The sequence below is a fragment of the Pteropus vampyrus genome, unplaced genomic scaffold (assembly GCF_000151845.1).
Source record: "Pteropus vampyrus isolate Shadow unplaced genomic scaffold, Pvam_2.0 Scaffold72, whole genome shotgun sequence".
In the NCBI taxonomy this organism is placed as follows: domain Eukaryota; kingdom Metazoa; phylum Chordata; class Mammalia; order Chiroptera; family Pteropodidae; genus Pteropus; species Pteropus vampyrus.
This window is the reverse complement of record NW_011888853.1, coordinates 2,061,698-2,079,457: the sequence shown is the minus strand read 5'-3', so window position 1 is coordinate 2,079,457 and position 17,760 is coordinate 2,061,698. Positions and strand designations below refer to the sequence as shown.

General features: G+C 61.2%; 1 protein-coding gene across 7 annotated transcripts in view; it reads right to left on the bottom strand.

Annotated features, from left to right (window-relative positions):
* Positions 1-96: 96 nt before the first annotated feature.
* TMEM94 (transmembrane protein 94) overlaps positions 97-17,760 on the bottom strand; it is a 30,108-nt gene continuing 12,444 nt past the window's right edge. For 2 of the 7 annotated variants that reach the window (XM_011361940.2, XM_011361941.2), the window contains exons 4-33: positions 13,632-13,751; positions 13,175-13,302; positions 12,763-12,899; positions 11,026-11,228; positions 10,515-10,666; positions 10,044-10,146; positions 9,745-9,831; positions 9,372-9,488; positions 8,988-9,044; positions 8,636-8,740; positions 8,331-8,495; positions 7,913-8,122; positions 7,067-7,382; positions 6,593-6,766; positions 6,119-6,221; positions 5,782-5,999; positions 4,876-5,057; positions 4,648-4,786; positions 4,274-4,389; positions 4,051-4,150; positions 3,595-3,703; positions 3,217-3,406; positions 2,949-3,026; positions 2,561-2,646; positions 2,234-2,315; positions 1,811-1,959; positions 1,628-1,722; positions 1,427-1,520; positions 1,096-1,266; positions 844-916 (exon numbers count right to left, since the gene is read on the bottom strand). In XM_011361940.2, coding sequence (XP_011360242.1) covers positions 844-916; positions 1,096-1,266; positions 1,427-1,520; positions 1,628-1,722; positions 1,811-1,959; positions 2,234-2,315; positions 2,561-2,646; positions 2,949-3,026; positions 3,217-3,406; positions 3,595-3,703; positions 4,051-4,150; positions 4,274-4,389; positions 4,648-4,786; positions 4,876-5,057; positions 5,782-5,999; positions 6,119-6,221; positions 6,593-6,766; positions 7,067-7,382; positions 7,913-8,122; positions 8,331-8,495; positions 8,636-8,740; positions 8,988-9,044; positions 9,372-9,488; positions 9,745-9,831; positions 10,044-10,146; positions 10,515-10,666; positions 11,026-11,228; positions 12,763-12,899; positions 13,175-13,302; positions 13,632-13,751 — 4,059 coding nt within the window. Of the gene's footprint in view, positions 917-1,095; positions 1,267-1,426; positions 1,521-1,627; positions 1,723-1,810; positions 1,960-2,233; positions 2,316-2,560; positions 2,647-2,948; positions 3,027-3,216; positions 3,407-3,594; positions 3,704-4,050; positions 4,151-4,273; positions 4,390-4,647; positions 4,787-4,875; positions 5,058-5,781; positions 6,000-6,118; positions 6,222-6,592; positions 6,767-7,066; positions 7,383-7,912; positions 8,123-8,330; positions 8,496-8,635; positions 8,741-8,987; positions 9,045-9,371; positions 9,489-9,744; positions 9,832-10,043; positions 10,147-10,514; positions 10,667-11,025; positions 11,229-12,762; positions 12,900-13,174; positions 13,303-13,631; positions 13,752-17,760 lie in introns of all 7 variants that reach the window. The other 5 variants (XM_011361939.2, XM_011361944.2, XM_011361943.2 and 2 more) reach the window with 5 other exon arrangements.

Sequence of the window (17,760 nt, the reverse complement as noted above, 5' to 3'; positions counted from 1 at the left end):
CCGAGCCGGACCCCAGGGCTCCCGCCAGTGTGGAAGGAGGAAGGCCAGCGCCTTCCTTTCCTCCTCTTAGTGGCTGCCTCATGGACCAGCCACAGGTTTTTCTTAAGCAATTTACAAGTTTTAATACAAACCAGTCTACATTCATTCCTAAAAGGCTCATTTCCAGTAAAAAATATACACCAGTAAAAACATTCTCACAGGAGAACTATGCGGGCGGCTGAAAGGAGCCTGGGCCATATCCCCAGTTTGAGGGCAGGCACAGGAAGAGGTTCCAGGGCGAGGTGGGGGCCCTTCTCCATCTCCAGGTCCCCGTGAGGCTCCCCCACAGAAGGAGGGAGGGGAAGTACTCAGCCAGGGAGGCAGGGTGAGGGAGGCACAGGGAGGGTGCACCGTCACGCCCGCCTTCTACAGCAGCCTGGAGAGCTGCCCGGGCCCCCCACAGCTGCTGCCAGTGCTCTTCCCTGGCCCCACAGTTCACAGCCCTGCCCAGGGACCCCAGAGCAGAGGGCACTGGGTTAGGGGACCATGAAGAGGGGCAGCTCACAGGTGGAGGGGACTGAGATCCCCTCTACTAAGCACATGAGGTCATACATTCAAGAATGGCCCTGGTGAGGCCCAGGGAAGAGCCAAGACTGTCCTGACAAGGCCTCAGTTCATCAGCAAGTCCACAGTAGCCCCGGTGGTCACGATGACAGCTGGGTCTGACACTGAGATCTGGGCCTCCAGTGCCACAGGTGCAAGAGCAAACCCTGAAACATTCATGATACCAACTTCCCAGGCTCAGAAATGGGTCTGGTATTAGCCCCAGGGACCAGGACCACTGTGGCCACTGTAGCCAATGGCTCAGAAGGGAGAGTTCATGCCCAGCTTAGTTTCAAACTGCAGCTTCTGTCGCTTCTGGTAGCGGACCCGGACCCTGGGGGGGCAGGAGATTAAAGTCCAGGTCAGCGCAGACCTCCACACCAGGGGGACAGGGCAGGACACCAGAGGGGGAGGGAGGGAGCAGCGGCAAGAAGACAAGGGAATGGTGCCAAGGTGGTGACAGGCGTAGGGCATGTGCCTGGGCCCAGAGGGAGTGCCCTGCTGGTGACTCACCGAATCTCGTGCAGCTTCACAATCTCATTGGTGACAACCACCAGGACCAGGGACAGGCAGCCCAGGAGCCATGTTAGCAGAGGCACGTCCTCCAGGCCAAAGTCGACACGGCTGTCCCTGTGTGTCCACAGCTGCAGGTCAACCGCCGTCTGGACCACCTGCCCCAGCAGCCTGCAGGAGGTGGCAGCTGCGTCACTGGGGTCTACCTGCTCCCTTCCCTGCTTAGCACAATGGTAGCTCAAGGAGGCACCCTTCCACCTCTGGCCCAGACCCCACCCTCTAAGCATAGCCCTGCCGTAGCCCCCTCCGCCCCTCCATCTGTCACACTCACACCACAGGCACTGTCACGGACCACCAGAGGTTCGTCAAGGGGCTCTTTCTCCAGAGGGGCTTGGTACGATGCACGTGAGTGACAGAAATGAAGACTAGAGAAAACGGGGTCAGGGGGGAGTGTCAGACATGCCACCGCCCGAGGCCTGTTCCCCGGGGCGCCCGCACCGGCCCCCATTGGCCCCTTCCCGGGAGCCCTCACCAGTGTGCAGGACGATCAGGGCGGCAGCGAGCTTCTGAGCCGACAGCAGCCCATTGGCGAAGTCATCAAACCAGGCTGGAGCCGTGTCAGCATGGCTGCCAAAGCAAGGCACGGGCTCAGCTCCCCCCGGGCCCCGCGGAAATGGACTAGGGGGTGAGATGGGGGGCCGGGGGTGGGGCCCACCTAGGCAGCATGATGGAGGAACAGTTGGTGAGGTTTCGAGCCCGGGAGCTGTCGCAGAAGTTCTGCAGTGTGAAGCCGAAGCAGATGAGGCACGAGCCGATGGTGAGGCTGAACTTGAGCAGGAAGCAGAGCAGGAAGTAGTGCTGGGTCTGCGGGAGGGACGGGGGCCATCACCCCAGGGGCAGTGGCCCCTCTGGCACTGGGATTCAACGGGCTCTTCGGTAAATGGACAGGCCCAGCGGGATGGGAGCAGGGGCTGCCCGCTCCCACGAGGATCTTCCCAGCCCTGTACCACCACGGCCCTTTGAATGGGGGGCATTCTGATGGAAGCCCCATCCTGATCACTGCCTCCCCCAAGGCTCAGCCCCTCCACACCCCCATTCCTTGGGAAAGGCCCAGTCTCATAGGCGCCACTCCGCTTACCTTCTTAGGAATGGACTGAAGGTTCTTCCCTGTTGCCATTGACATGATGGAGCTATGGGGGGGCTTCCCCAGCAGAGAGATGCTGAAAAGCAGAGATGAGGTATAGAGCGGCGACTGCGACCCTCTGTCTCCCAGTCCCCACGTGGGAATCCCCTGGGGAGTCTTGGACGCGAGGGCAGGAGGGATAACACAAGGGGGAGTCCCCCCAGTGACCCCGTGCTAGGGGAGGTAAGCAGTGAGCACGGCTCCCCGAACCTGGGCTCCTGGGGTATCAGGCGACATCCCAACCCTGCCTGCCTGGGCACGGAGGGACAACCAGCTTCTCACCTGAGCAGAGGATAGCAAAAGCAGGACAGCCACAGGATGTCAGTGGTACTGAGCAGCGGTGGCAGCTGGACTAGGCAAGAGAGGAACTAGACCAGGAGGGCCCAGAAAGCACAATTAGATTCTGGCAAATGGTAGGACGCTGGGAGCCCCAGGGCTGCCTCGCCCTGTGCCCACGCAGATGTTCCTGTCCTGGCTGAGAGGAGCTGGGGCCGGAGGGGCCACTATTGTGCCCATGGGGTCATCTCCAAAAGCCCAGGGGGTTCAAAGAGGCTCTGGGGGCCCCTAGACTGTACTGCATTCTCCCGGCCTCCCACCTCTGACTCTCAACTGGCCCTTGAGCAAAGCCGCGGGTGGGGAGGGGGCATCGCCTGTGCTGGCCCCACCTCACCTGGATGACCACGAGAGTCAGCTGGCATTGCAGCAGGAAGAGGAAGCACTTGCGAGTGCCGTAGGTGGCGTGCCGAGCCTAGGGACCGGGAGGGACAGATGGTGGCCTCTCAGGCCCTACAGCTGACGAGCCTTAGCCAAGGGCCAGATGCCCCGACGCTCCTGCTAGAAAGGGTGGCGGCGAACCAACCCACCTGGCAGAGCTTCGCCTGGAGGCGAGACAGCCCTCCCCAAGCAGGCCCTGCACCCCCTCCCACCTGAGTCCCCACCTGCTCAATGAGCCGGATGATGCTGATGGTCTCCTCCTGGCGGAAGGTCAGGGAGCAGGGCAGGCTGTTGAGCTGCCCTGAGAGCTGCAGGGGAGAGAGGCCGTCCGAGGCCTGGGCCATGCTGGTGCTGGTGGCGTAGCCGAAAGTCTCCCAGGAGCAGCGGGATGGGTACAGGGGGTCCAGGGCAATGCTGTGCAGGGCAGGGGTAAGAGCACCCATCAGCTGCCCTCCGCAAAACCCATCTCCCACGGGACTGGGCAAGTGCCTGTTTCCTCTTCCCCCCACCATGCCCAAGTCAAGTTCGGCCATGGAATGTGCCCCAGCCCATGCAAGTCTGAGTCTGGGGTCTCTAGAAGGTAGAGGTGGTGTCCCCCTGACCTGATGTCACTCTGGAGGAAAAGGCAGCTGTTCCGCAAGTTGGCAGAGCTGCCCAGGCAGCAAGTCACCTCCCCGTACTCCTGCATGATCTTGATCATCTCGCACATGGCTGAGGGCGCAGAGCCAGGGGGCATAAGAGTCAGGCAGGCAGAGCCCCGTGTGGGCGCTAGGCAGAGACCCCCAGGACAGGAGAACAGGAGACCAGGGGAGGTGGGCTCCCCTTTGGGACCATCTTACCCAATCCTATGACTGTTGTCACTTCTGACTCCCTGGAAAGGACACACTTGTGGCTCCAGCCCACCAGATTCCCCAGCCCCTCCCAGCCCAGGTTCCTTTGCTCCCTGCGTGGCAAACCAACGTCCCCTCCAGAGCCCAGAGCCCACGGGATGCTCAGGCGCTGGCAACACTCAGTGGAAGGGGCGAGGCTGCCCGAGTCGCCGTGGCCACAGTACTCACTCTCGGGGGTACAGTCGGTAAAGAGGGGCACTAGCAGGGGCACGTTGTCGATGTGCTGCAGGTGTGGCCGCACCTGGTGGATGCCCCTGGGCAGCTTGGCCTGGAGAAAGCAGAGGAACCAGTGGCCTCAGGGTCAAAGAGAAGGGTCCCTCAACCCCCCCCTTCTCCATGCCAGGCCCACCACGTGCCACCTCCAGGGGCGGGGCAGACCCTGCCATCGTACCCGGTTGCAGTCTTCCAGGAAGCTGGGGAGGTCGCTGTCCGTCGGCTGGAAGCTAATGAGGTCTGAGTGGCCCTCCTCCTCCACCAACAGAAGCCCTTCAGCATCATCTCGGGACACTGTAGGGATAAAAGCCTGTCCCTCACTTCAGGGCCAGCCCTCTGGGGGCCTTTCCCTGCCTTGCAGCTGGCACAGAACTGCCTGCCTACAGCTGTCCACTCTTGCCCTGCCAACGGCTGTTACCAGAGAGAGATTAGAGCCATTTTCCAAGAGGATGTATGTCTCAGGAGGGCTCCATTGGGGCTCTTCCTAGCGTAGCTCCGGTGGTGGGGAGCCATCCACACTCACCTTGTCCCCACCACAATATTTGCCCTCACCCTGATTTAGGTCATCATGCAGGGAGCCAGCATGGCTGGGGCTGGAGGGGGGGATCTCAGAGCCGGGCATGTCACCATTGGGTGTGAGGGAGATGTGGCAGTTCCAGCCTGTCTCCAGGCCCATCTTTTCTGCAAACACCTGCAAAAGGCAGATGGCAATGAACAGATGGGTCCAAAAGCCTTGGGGAACAAGGGTCAGTGGCAGCAGAAGGGGGTGGCTCTCCCCACCTTGCTTTTGAGCTCATCCTCCAAAGAGAAGTAGACAAAGCGGATGCAGGCATTGACCAGCCCGTCGATGAGGCGCACGACGTCCAGCCGGGCCTGGTACTGGGAGGACACCATGCCCATGAAGATCTGGCCGCTCAGGGCCTGCATGCAGTCTTCCTTTTCCAGCACCTCCCCGATCCCTTCTTCAGGTAGGTGCAAGGCACAAAGCCCGGCCAGGACGCGGCCCGGTCAGGACACCCGGGAACCAGCAAATTCCAGGAGGCAGCCCAGGGCCACACACACACACACACGCACACGCACACACACGCACACGCACAGATGCCACGCCCAAATCAAAGAGCATGCGGGCCCCAGTGAACCACACACAGCCACATACGCACACAGCCGGGACACACGAAGGAGCCAACAGACACAGGAGAAAAGACAACGAAAGGTACTCATCAGTCCAATGACGATCCTACAGAGTAACCACAGCGCCCGGCCCTGGTCCAGCTCGGGGCTGGCCCCACCCTCGGCGACGGCTTCAATTCAGAGTCTCTTGAGTTATAAGACCCCGTGTGTTTGGCAGACTGGGGAGGGGTGGGGGTCAGTTAAGCTCTGAGTCTCTTTGTCTGATTCAAATAAGGTGAAGGCTCTAAAAGTGCTGCTGGTTTATAACTTTTAAATAAAGTGCTTTTGTACATATTATCCCACTGGAACACACAAGAGACCCAGGAGGAGGGCAGAGGAAGCACCTAGCTATCCACGAGAAGACGAAGGGACCCGCCCACGTCACCAGAGAGTGAGTGCCACCGCGGCGCTCCAGGTCCAGTGCTGTGCCCACTGTCCCCTCTGCTCTGCTTGATTCCACGGCCCTCGGGAAGTCCTCCCCGTGCCTGGCCCCCCTGGGATGGCCACGCATGGTACCGTCAGAGCTCCAGCTGTTGCGGCGGGTGCTCAGCTTGATGGGGACGGTGCTGGGCAGCTCACACACGGTGAAGATGCTGCTCTGGCCGGGCGCCTGTACCAGCTCGATGCACTTGCCATTGAGCTGAGAGGACAGCGAGCAGCTCATGGGCTTGTAGGCGAAGGCGGAGCAGTAACCAGACAGGCAGGCTCGCTGGTAGAAATCCAGCACTTTTTTTCTGCGGGGGAAGCAGGTGGCAGTGAGGCCAGCGGTCCGGGGGTGCCCCATGCCTGGAGCGGGGCAGGCAGACCGCCCGAGCCAAATGCTCGTGCCACCGGCTCTTGCTTCCTCACCCACCTGTCGGAACCCGAGAGAGGGTAGATGTCGGCTCCATCCCAGAAGTCCGTGCAGGCCTCCAGGACCACGTCTGCTGTGCCATGGGACAGCATCTGTTCTGTGCCTGAGTGGGGGTGAAGAAAAAGGCCAGACCGTGAGCGCTCCAGGCCACCCCTGCCCCTCACTCTGACCTCACAGGTAACATCCTTGACAAGGGTGGGGGAAACTGTCCAGGCCTCACAGTAGCCTGTGCGGAACGCTGCTGGGCTCATAACGCAGGCAGGAAGCTGCCCATCCTTCAGACAGTCCCATCCTCTGTGGCCACCACCATCCCAGCCCTGGTCGCTCAATCCAATTCCTGCCATATCTGAGGTCTTAGGAAGCTACCTAATGCTCATCTGCCCAGTAACCCCTGAGATGGGACGAGGAGGGCAGAGCCTTGCCCCAAGCTCCTGGAAGGTTTGGCCTGCTACGGGCCAAGCGTGGGAGGCTCACTGGTGGTGGTGTCCTTGATGAAGAGGCTGATCATGTGGCTGAGTGGGGGGCGCCGCTTGGTGACACAGGAGAGCCTCCCTAGGGAGCTCTCCTTCATGGTCTCGGCACTGGGGAGACGGTAGAGCGCCAGGTGGTTCTCCTGCTTGAAGAGCTCCTTGGCCCCCGGGGTGAAGCCTGCAGGGGGAGGGAGGCACTCAGGTCCCCTGGGAGGAAGCCCACACCTCTCACCGCCCTCCCTGGCATGGAGAGAAACCCAGCCCAGCTGGGCTGGCTCCTCCCACCTTTCCAGCCCACAGTCAGTCATTTTCCAGATTGGGAAGTGCTGTCAAACAGCGGTGCCTGGTTAAAGGGGCCGATCGATCAGAGGCCAAAAGGTAATCTCGACGAATGCCATACCCGGGATGGGTCTGTTTGGCATCGGTGGCCTGGCCTCTCCTACGGGCCCAGCCACCAGCCCGGCCGGCAGCAGCTTACCAATGAGGCGGGCGAGCTCACAGAGGCCCCAGGGCACATGGACGGGCAGCACGGCGCTGTGGCTCTCCTGCAGGGCGATGTTGCACAGGTGGTCCGAGAACCGGCAGAGCCGCTCGGTGACAGTGGCGTTGCACAGGTTCAGCAGCACGTTGAGGCCCAGGGGCTTGAGGGAGGTGAGGTGCAGCTGCCAGTTGGTGTCATCGAACTGGATGCAGGAGGGGTTCTGCTGGTCCTGCGACAGGCTCAGCATCTCCAAGTGGTAGTCACACACGAAGTCCTCTGTTTCGTAGGGCTCGCCCTCCAGCCCGTGCTGAGGCTGAAGGAAATGCGGAGGGGAAAGCAGGGGGCCTCAGACTGGGAGGGGAGCAGGGGACGGCCCCTCAGGACAGTCACCCCCCTTCCCAGCAGAGTGTGATTCCCTCCTGGGAATCCTCTCCCCGTGCTTCCCGGGCCCTTGGCTGCTTCTAGTAACTGTGCTCAACACACTGACAACCCCTAAGAAGCGGATGAGCAGACCACGGAAAAAACAGTGAAGGTTCTTTTTCAGCAAGGAGAATATTTTAGAGGGAGCTCCTGGCTCTGTTTTCAGAAGGCTGTGACCAGGAGGAAGGGGCCTCACCCCCACCGATGACCTAGGGAGGGGTAAGGGCCCGCTTCGTGGAGGAGCTCGGGGCGAGGCCTCGGAGGAGTCCTGCCTGGCCAGACCTGGGGGCCTGAGAACGTGTGCTTTTGGCTCCATCCACGCAGGCTGGGCTGCACCCCTCGGGCCCTGCAGCAGGGAGGGCCAGGGTGCCCTGTCCTCCCCTGTCCTCTGCTGGAGGTGGCTGCGCTGTCCTCTCCTCTCACCTTGCTGGGCTCCTCTTCACCGCCCTCTGTGTCCCTGCTGAAGCTCACGTTGGAGCCGGACAGGTGTTTGCTGCGGCCGTGTGCTTTATGGTGAGCGTGGGGTTCGGGGGGCTTGGGACCATCGCCAGGCCAGTCGCCACGCTCCTGCTCGTTGGAAAGGCGCAAGGTAGTGTTCAAGGAGCCAGCCAGGAGGGCGTCTCTTTCATGAGGCTGAGGAGAACAAGGAGCATGGGCCTCAACCAGCGTGCCAACGGCTGCTGTGGACCAGGGAGGCAGGGCAGTTACAGTCCCTCGCTGCCTCGTGTGGGGCCTCCGTCTGAACCGCTCAGAAGCGCATCCTAATGGTGCCTGAGCCCTTCTCCCTCCTAGCCCCACCCTCCCTGAGGCTACCGGCCGGGCCCCCGGGAGCCGGCCGTACCTCCTCCTCTACCTCGGGGTGGCAGAAGGAGCGGGTGGACAGGTCATCCGTTAGGTCCTCGTGGCTGCTGTGCGGGGGCTCCACCTTCCCGCTGAAGAACAGCACAGTCTCCGGGCTGGGGTTTGGCCACGACAGGATCCCCTGTTTGTCCACACAGCACAGGACCTGCAGGGAGAAACGGGGGTTGGGGAAGGGGCTCGGCATTCCCTGACCTGCCAGGGGCCGCTTAAGTGGCAGACGGCACCCAGACGCAGACGGACAGAAGGCCTGCTGAGGCAGGGGCCTTTTGGAAGGTCCGCCCTCACCGTGACAGAGCCCAGGCTGTGCAACAGGCTGGAGCTGTGGCTCAGCGTAGGCGATGTCCCCTGGATCACCCGCAGAAAGTGGCCCCAAATGCAGCGTAGCATTTCCTGGTGGGAGAAGAGAAAGTCCATGAGGCCATCTGGGACCCAGCCGCGTTTCCCTGGAGATAGCTTCTGAGGCCAACAGAGAAAACGGTCCGGGGGGCACCAGGATGTTGGAGTGGGGAGGTGGTTGTCTGGGAAGGGCAGCGAAACAGTGCCCACGTGAGATGGGGGTGGAGGACAGAAGGTCCCAAAAGAGGAGAGTCCTGGGCTTCCGGAAGAGGCCCGGGGCAGAGTCATCCCGCGTGAGTACCTGAGCAGAGACGGCTTCTGTGTAGCTGCTGAGAGTGTCCTCCGAGAACTTGGCCAGCTGCGCGGACAGGGAGTGAGCCTTAGCGGGGGACACTGCCCCTCACGCAGGCTCCCAGGGCCTTCGGGAAAGGACCCCGGGCAGTCCCCGCATCCCCTGTCTGCTGCGAGCCAGGATGGATGTCACCCGCCCCCGGGGGCGTGGCCTGGAGGTGCTTCTGGAAGGAGAGGACTGAGGCCTGGAGAACTGCCCAGGGCCTGCCCGCGCGCTGGGCCCACGGTGGGGCTGGGCTCCCGCGCCTGTCTGCTGGGGCCCGGCCGACTCCCTCTTTGGTTGCCGTTTTTCGTTCTTTTTGGACGGTCCCCCAGATGCCTTGAGAATACCTACCAGGGAGCTGGGGGAGGCCTTGCTCATCTGGGCCAGGACGCGGGCTTCTCCACAGGCGGTTGCCAGAACCCAGAGGACTGGAAAGAGCAGGGGGAGGATGGGCAGGACGCCATTCACCTGGGAAAGAGGGAACCACGCTGACGGCTCCCAGAGCGCTGCTGGCCCCGGGAGAGAGGGGTCGGCCGGGGCTTCCCTCGCCCCGGGGCCAGTCCCTGAGTAGAAAGGGGACAGAACAGGAGGAAAGGAGGAAGGGAAGCAGGCGTTCTTAAGCTGAAGCCTGGGGGACCCTTGGGCGACACAGAGAGAGGGACAGTCTGGGAACAGCCTCCAGGGAAAGAGAAACGCATGACGGAGCGGAAAGGACCGTCGTTACCTGTAGCTGGAGCAGGGTGTACTGCCAGGACGTGACGCCGGGGGCATTCAGCATGAAGCGCAGGGCATTGGTGATGAGGAAGCTGGCCTGTTGGGAGCAGGAGAGGTACAGCCTTAACACCCCGCCCCCCGGGAAGAACCCAGGCTCTGAGGCTCCCCTTCCTCTGCCCACTCGCACCTCCCGACACTGGCTGGCGCACTCTGGGACCCTGTCTCCACTCACACACTCCCCTGAGCCTGGCCCCAGGGCTCCCCCATTTCCTGGTGCTCCCCCACCCCACGTGGCCCCGGCTCACGCACCAGGACCACAGGCATGGCGTAGTGCAGCATCACCGACTGCACCGTGAACCTCTCGTTGTCCAGAGCGGTGACTGGGCGGGACAGGGCCATGTCCAGGCACCACCTGCAGCAACAGAGACCCTATATTCAGCGAGCCCTGCTCAGGGGCAAGGCCAGAAGCCCGCACCTTCGCTGAGCATCACGCAGTCCTGCAAGTCCCTCCTATTCCTTAGCCCCGGCCAAGTGGCCCCTGCAAGAGAGGCCTGTGGGAGCCTCCAGAGCTGTCCCCTCAGCGTTCAGACTGGGAAGGGAGCAATTGCCCAGTCTAAGGATGCTCACAGGACATTAAAGAGAGGAACCTACAGAGATGCCTGCCCGAAGGGGCCTCAGTATGAAGAGGCTCCTTCCTGGTCACCCACGGCCCTGCTCATGGGAGGCGCCAGGGAAGAAGAGAAGTCAGGGGGCAGGAGGAAGACGGGGCCGCACCCCTACCTGACGTTGTCAATCACAGGGGTCTCAAGGACGCGGAAGAGCCGGTGCTGCTGGGGGTTCTGTGGCCCTTTCTTCACTTCTCCCCGGGGGGAGGGGGGTGGAGAGAAAGGAGGAAACAGGTCTCCCGGCTCCAAGACGATGTGCTCATCATCCTGCCATAGACGAGGGAGGAGGGTGAGGGCAGTTGAAGGCTTCTGTCAGAGGCCGCTCTTCCTTGACAGTCCGTCTAAGTGGAGACAGCTCATGGGCTTAGGGACCATCGGTTAGCAAAGCTCAGTGGGGCAGGGCCTGTGGGACTGGACACCTACCAGCTCGAGGATCAGAGAAGAAAGAACAGGACAAGGAGGAGAAAGATGTCCCAGCCCTTCTCCATTCCACTAGAGCCCATGCCGAGAAGCCTACGAGCTGGCCAGGAGGCGTCGGGACTAAGCCTGGGACCCCCACCCCCACCCCCGTTGCCTGTGTAAACTCCCATAGCACTTTCCAGGGAAGGAGGAAAGCCTCGAGCTACCTTGATCCCCCTCAGAGAGGCGAACGATTCCTGGCCGGGCCTCAGAGCTATGATGTCTCCTTCTACCAACAAGCTAACTGGCAGGTTGACCAGATGTCCGTCTCTGTAGGCCCAGTGCAGGGACCAGGATGGTGCAAAGGGCATGTGGAGGTCGGGGTACATGGTGTCTGGCCACTTGATCTCCTTGCCATCCCTTAGGGCATCTGACGAGAATGGAAAGAGGGAGACCAGCTCACCCAGGGCTCTGCACACCAGCCGGACCCAGCACCCAGCATGGAGCTTTGCCTGCCTGTCTTCCTTTCCCGGAAGGCCTGCGTCAACCCACGCCGTTCACCCCAACACTTCTCTTTCAAGGTCGCCTCCCTGGTGGAGTCTTTCCCCGCCACTCAGCCCAGGCGCTTGCTCTGAACTCCTCTGAACGCCTGAAGCTCTGGTTCTTTGCAGCCCCGCTCGTTTCAAATGCATTTCGCAAACATTGCTGAGGGCTTTGAGGAGTGCGCTGAGCCCGGTGAGGGGTACAAAGGAAAAAGGTGAGGACGACACAGTCGCTGCCCTTGAGGGGCCACAGCCTAGAAGGGGAGATGAGACGTGTGGGCAGATGACTCCAAACAGGGCAAACACCCGTGCCAGGAGTGCTGGGAAGGACCCCAGAGCCGCAGGAGCACAGAAGAGCGGGCTGGTCAGAGGCAGCTTCGTGAACGAGGGGGCCACTGAAGACGCGCCTCGAAGCGTGCGCGAGATTTTGTCAGCTGGAGACGAGCGGGGAGAAGCTCGCCAGGCGGAGGGGCAGCAGGGCGGAGGCACAGAGGCAGGCGAGTCTGCAGGGGCTTTAAGAGTAGTGAGTAGATTTAACGTGAGGGTGAGGAGCAAGAGAAGAGGCTGGGGAGGAAGGTCGGAGCCTGTGCCGGAGGTTCTGAGAAGCCACGTGGATGGCTCTGATAAGCAAGAGGGAGCCACCGATGGTTCCTGAGCAAGAGACTAAGCTCCCGCGCAGCAGGACACGTCTCTCCCGGTCACCGCTGCGCCCCCAGTGCCTGGCACGTGGCTGCAATTAATTAATCATGTCAGATTCTCCCTTAGCACTCAAACCTCCACTGCCCAGCACTGGGAGAGGAGTCTCACAAGAGAAGGTGCTGCTTCTCTCACGAGGCCGTGTGCCCCTGGAAAGAAGAAACCACCATCTCGCAAAGAGCCGGACTTCCCCGACCCGCAGCTGGGCCTTCCGAAGCGCCAGCCAAGCGGCTGGCCATGCAGGGCCTGCCTGAGCAACGTCCCTCTCCTTTAGGGACTGGGCTGCCCCGCCTTAGGCTCCCGGCTCCCTGTCCCCAACCCCAGCCCTGGCAGGAATCTCGGACTCCTCTGGTCCACCCTCCTGCCTCCTGCTGCCCAGTACCGCCAGACAAGGCAGACTTGGAAGAGAAAATCTCAACTGTCCTCCTGCCAAAGAGAGAGTCTCCCAACTAGCAGTGAGCCTACAAGCCCACGGGGCTGCTATCAGCCTTCCTGCCTGCCTGGGCCACTGTCTGGGTACCCGCAGCTGCTCCACGGCTCTGCCCACCCCGCTCAAAAGAGGGATGGGCACCCTGCTAACTCTCTTGATGCCAAGAGCCCTTGGAATGCCGACCAGAGGAACACCTATGAGCAGGGGCTCCTGCCTGGGACTCAGGAGGGAGCTCTTGGGCTCAGACGCGTTACAGGCATCGTTTCCCGCCCGACACCCCTGACCCTCGGTCTCACCTTGGATTTGGTCAATGATCCCTCGGAGCCTCCTCGCCACCTCCCGGCGTTTCAGCCGATCTTGCCGCCCAATGAGGATGAGGTTGAGAAGCAGCAAGAGGAACAGGGCCGAGGCGTTCACCAGCTCTACCCCATGGCTGGCAGGAAGGGGTGAGGGCTACTAGCCAACCCGAGGCCCCGGACTCCACGCACCCCCCACCCAGCCCCTTCTGAAGACTATGTCGTTCTAGTTCTGCCACTGGGTGGCCAAGAGACAGGATTCCTGAGTGGCCCAGGTGCCAGCTCTGGGGCAGCTCAGGGGCAGCATCCCATCTCCCCTGGGATGTCCTGGGTAGGACGGCAGGCTCTGCTGAGGCAGGAGAGGGATGGGCCCGGACCCCGTGGGGGGAGAGGCTAGGAAGGAGCCATGTACCTGCCCGCTGGCTGGCCCCCATGGCAGCCCAGCAGCAGCAGCACAGCCAGCAGCATGAGCGAGGCGCCCGGCCAGTGGAAACAGGAGCAGCGGTTACTGTGGTGCAGGAAGCTGCTTCTCCACATCTCCTGCGGAGGGACAGGAGGCCGGGGACAAGGAGGTGGGAAGGAGCCAAGATTCTCCGTCCTGCTGGAATCTGGTTGCCTCCCCCTCCACACCAGCCAACCCAGCCCTCTCGTGGCTGCCTCTGCCTTCTCGCTCTGGTCTCGGCTGGGGTCCAGCTCGTTGGGCTCCTACAGCAAAAGGGGTCAGGACATCGCTTTGCCTGGGACCCCCCCGCTCTTTATGATTTTCAATGATGCTCAGTGGGGTTGCGCCGCCCACGGTGACAGGGAGAGTCAAGGCCCTGAGCACGGGCCCCTAGCCTCTCTGCCGTCCCAGCGAGGCTCTGGCCTACCTTCCACGTGAGACGCTTCTTCCGCTCCTTCAAGTGTCCTTCCAGCACGGCCTCCAGCTGCTCCTTCAGGATGCTGAGGGCCTTCCAGGTGGACAGACCCAGGGCTAAGGGGGGCTCGCCCTGCAGGGGACCGAGAAGCTCTCAGCATCTCCCCGGAGGCCCCGGGTCTTTGCCGGGATGGGGCTCTCCCCTCTCCCCTCTCCCCTCTCCCCTCCCCAGGCCCTTCCTCTCTCCTCCTAGATCCTCACCTTCTCTTCCTCCACCAGCCCCTGCCCCTCAGGGTATAAGCATGTTCCCCTCTCACCCCCCAATCTCTACTGTCAGTCTTTACCTCTGTAAACCAACTGCAACACCCTGGCCAGAGCAAGCACATGTCTGATTGCCTGACCCCCTTTACCTTTAAAATCAAGTTCAGAGTCCTGAGCGTGCTCTGTGATCTGCCGGCTTCTCCAGCCTCCTTTCCTTGCCTGCCTTTCATGCCATATTCCTCCCACTCATGTGCAAATACCTTTATGTATTTTCCCAGCCAAGAACACGCTCCCCGCCCCAGACAACGCTTACTTCTCCTTCAAGACTCAGCTCAAACGTCATCTGCTCTAGGAAATTTTCCCAAAACCCAGGGCTGCACTTACGGGAGGAGGTCTGTATTCCAATAGCACCCTGGGCAACCTGGCTCACAGTCTGCCTCGTTCAGAACTGTCACTATTGATTTACCTGTCTGGCTCTTTCACTAGAATGCCAATTCCTTGAAACCAGGTACTGAATTCTTCCATCTCCACCCCCTCCCCACCAACTGCTAAGACAGTACCTGGCACACAGCAGCAGCCCAATGAACACAAGCTGAGTGAGTGAATGAATGAATGAATGAATGCAAGCACACATAGCGTCACTGATCTCAATGACACCTTAATCAGGGATTGTCAAGCCATGATCTGTAGCAGAAACACCTGGAGCTTTTTAAAATGTTGCTGGTCCAGGTCCCACCCCAGACCTACTGAATCAAAACCTCTGGGGGTGAGGCCTGCCCCAGGTGGCATCTGACACACAGATCCTGGCTCAGGGGTCCTAGGTAAAAGAACATCTCCAGGGAAGGTAGTACAGGAGGAGTGAGCCTTTCCCAGCGCCACCCACCAGCACCAGCGTGCGCTTCCCCCAGGAAACGCTCCTGAGCGAGGGAGCGAGGAGAGCCCTGGGGCCCGGGCACCCGGAAAGGAACCTGGGGTCACCTACTAGATCCTGACCAAAGTCACTAGGCCAGTGACTCCCAGGCTGCTCAGCCCTTGTACCCCTATCACCCCTGTCTGCATTCCCCAGGGTCCACTAATGTTCTGGATTTCCTCCTCCCTCCCCGACTCTGCGTCCACTCCCCTCCTTGGCAGCCTCACCCCTCACAGGACACACAGCCCCGAGACTAGAAGAGGATACCGGCCCATTGCCAGCTTCCTCGGCCTGAGGGATGAGGACAGGGTTCGGAGTGGGCCTGGCCCAAAGGCTTCCCAGATCCCTCGCCTGTAACCCCCTAATCCCCACTCTCCAAGGTGGCTTTGGGGGATTATGAAGACAAGAGCTGCTTCTTCCCAGAAGGGATAACTGCTTATTTCAGCTCAGGAAGAAACGCCCTCTGGGCAAGCGGCCCGCGCCCTGGCATGGGTTAATACTGTCCTCCTGAGTGCCCACCTCCCTTTGGCAGGGATCCGGGGGCCTCCCTGAGAGGCTGTGGTCTGGGGAAAGTGAGTGTCAGGTAAGACCAAGGTCTGTACCCTGCCTCCCGGACTCCCCACGTGGGAGGGAAGGAGGCCTCTGGGAGGGCTGTGAGGGAGAGAGAGGAAAAAGGGGACCACAGGTCTCCTCGCGTCTAAGCGGCTGGCCCGCAGGGGGATGCCCGTTCCAGCCCAGCGAAGAAGGGCATTCGGATGGCACAGGCGGCCAGGGGGAGAGAGCAGGGCCAGCCGAGCCTGCCCTCTGCACCGCACCGCCGCACTGCCTCAGGATCGGCTCTCCGAGCCCCCTCCTCAGCGCAGGATGAGGGTTCCGAGGATGTTATCGCCAAGGCCAGGCCTCCAGAAATGACAGAGTGGGACAACCTCCCGGAGGCAGGGACGGTCCCGCCTGCAGAGGTAAAAAGGCTGCGTACCAAAAAGACGGGGGTTGGGCGGAAGCAAGGAAGGGCCTGACGAATCTCACGGGGCTGCAGGTCTCCTGGGAAGCTGCTCAGTCTGGAATGAGGACCGGGCTCAAGAAGGCAGGGAAAGGAGTCACCAGCAAGCCAGGACAGCGTCCCTCTTCTAGCCCGGTCTTTAGAACTTGGGACACTCAGCAATGACTCCTGCTTGCCCTGTGGCTGTCCTGATGTCTGCTGCCTTATTCCGGGCATCCCCCAAGCCCAGGACCTCCTCCTCCCCTGCCCAGCCATCCGCTCGCTTTCTCTCTGACCCCAGGTTCCCAGAACCTGCAGGCTGCTGCACTCTGGGTGTGAGAGATTTGGGCCGCAGGGTGGCAGATGCTCCTGGGGCAGGGCCAGTAGAGGCAGGAGGGGGCCTGCAAAGCTGACTGCGCGCATCTGCCCCCGCATGTTGTGTCTGGCCAGGAGCACCAACTCCAGACTGGCGATTAAAGACAGCACAGCAGAGGAAAAATAACTCATTCTGTAATTACACGCCTCCCCAAGAAAATGCTTGCCTGCACAGGTTGGCCCTGGGGCTTGGACACAGCCTGCTGGGCCAGCCTACTCTCCAGGCACCAACTGTGCTCATCCATGCCCACGGCTGCTCACCGACCCGAATGGCAACACCTCAACCCCGTGTCCAGCGGGAGGGTCCCGGTTCCGGGTAAAGCCACTGTTTTCCTCTTTGGGCCATGGCTTCTCTCCCTTGAGGCCTGACAGCCGAGGCTAAGGAGCGTGGTGGAAGACCTTCACGCTTTCCAAAGGCAATTCAGAAAAGGCTGGTGGGCGAGCAGGCTCTGCCGGCCTTTCTCAGAGCATGAGTCAGGCTGGGCACCCTGGTGAGCCTGGGCACCAACGGGGACACTGCACAAGGACGGGTAGGGTTTGTTTGAGAAATAAAGACCCAAGTTGTAGGCGTGCAATCTGGGGTCAGCTTTTCTTGCCTACTGGGGCCAAGAAGGGCGAGGAAAATCTGCCCCAGCCTTAAGTCCCCAAAGGCACTTTCTGCTTCCCAGGTGCTCAGAAACCCCCACGCCCCCGCCACCAGGCGCCTTCAGAGATGTCCCTGGGGCGAGGGGCGAGGGGCGAGGAGCGTTGACTAAGCTAGGCCTCCACACCAGAGGGGAGGCGAGGTCCTGCTTCTTCACTTACACTGATGCTTTGCAGGGAGAACCACCCCCACCCCCTGGTTCAACTGCTCAGGCTCAGCTGAACCCATGAGAGAAAAACTTGAGGCTCTGGGAAGACCAAGTTTAGGAGAGGCTGGCAGCAAACTCTGGGCACGGGCTGGGCTCCTCCTCCCTGCTCCATCACCCAAACGGGGCACAGGCAGGGCAGGGGGACTTGCGGGAGCAGCACGGGGGTAAAAGAGCTCTACCCGTCACATCAGAACCACAAGGAATCTGCCACTAAACGAGTCCAGCTGTGCAGGGTCCGGAGGAAGCATCTGGGTCTGGCCAGTGAGCAGTCTGGGAGCCAGCACACCTGCTCCGTCCCAGAGACAGGAGCCCCAAGCCCCCAACCTCCGTCCTCCCGAGACTCCTCCTAATTCTCTCAGCGCAGCGGCCGTTTCCCTTCCCGCTCCGTTTTGTGAGCAAGCAGAATCAGGGGCCCCTGGGCTCAGGTAGACAGGTTATGAATTTAGACCTTGACCCTTGGCCTTAACAACAGCAGATAACCACTCACGAGAACTGGTTGGTCCCTTCACCAGGTGCCCACCGTGGCGTCCTGGCCAGTGCAGGTGGGGAGGGGACCCAGAGCTGGACTCCACGTCATGCCTGGGTCACGGAAGCAGAGATTCGGCCACTAACACGCCAGTCTTTTTTAGCAGTCGTGACAAGTTTCTTCTGAGTTTGGCCAGACACAGATCGACTCTGTCTGCAGCCAGGCCAGTCAAAGCCCCAAGCTTCCTTTCCTTCCTCACTCTCCGGGCTCAAGCTGCCCTCGCCACTTTCACCCATATTC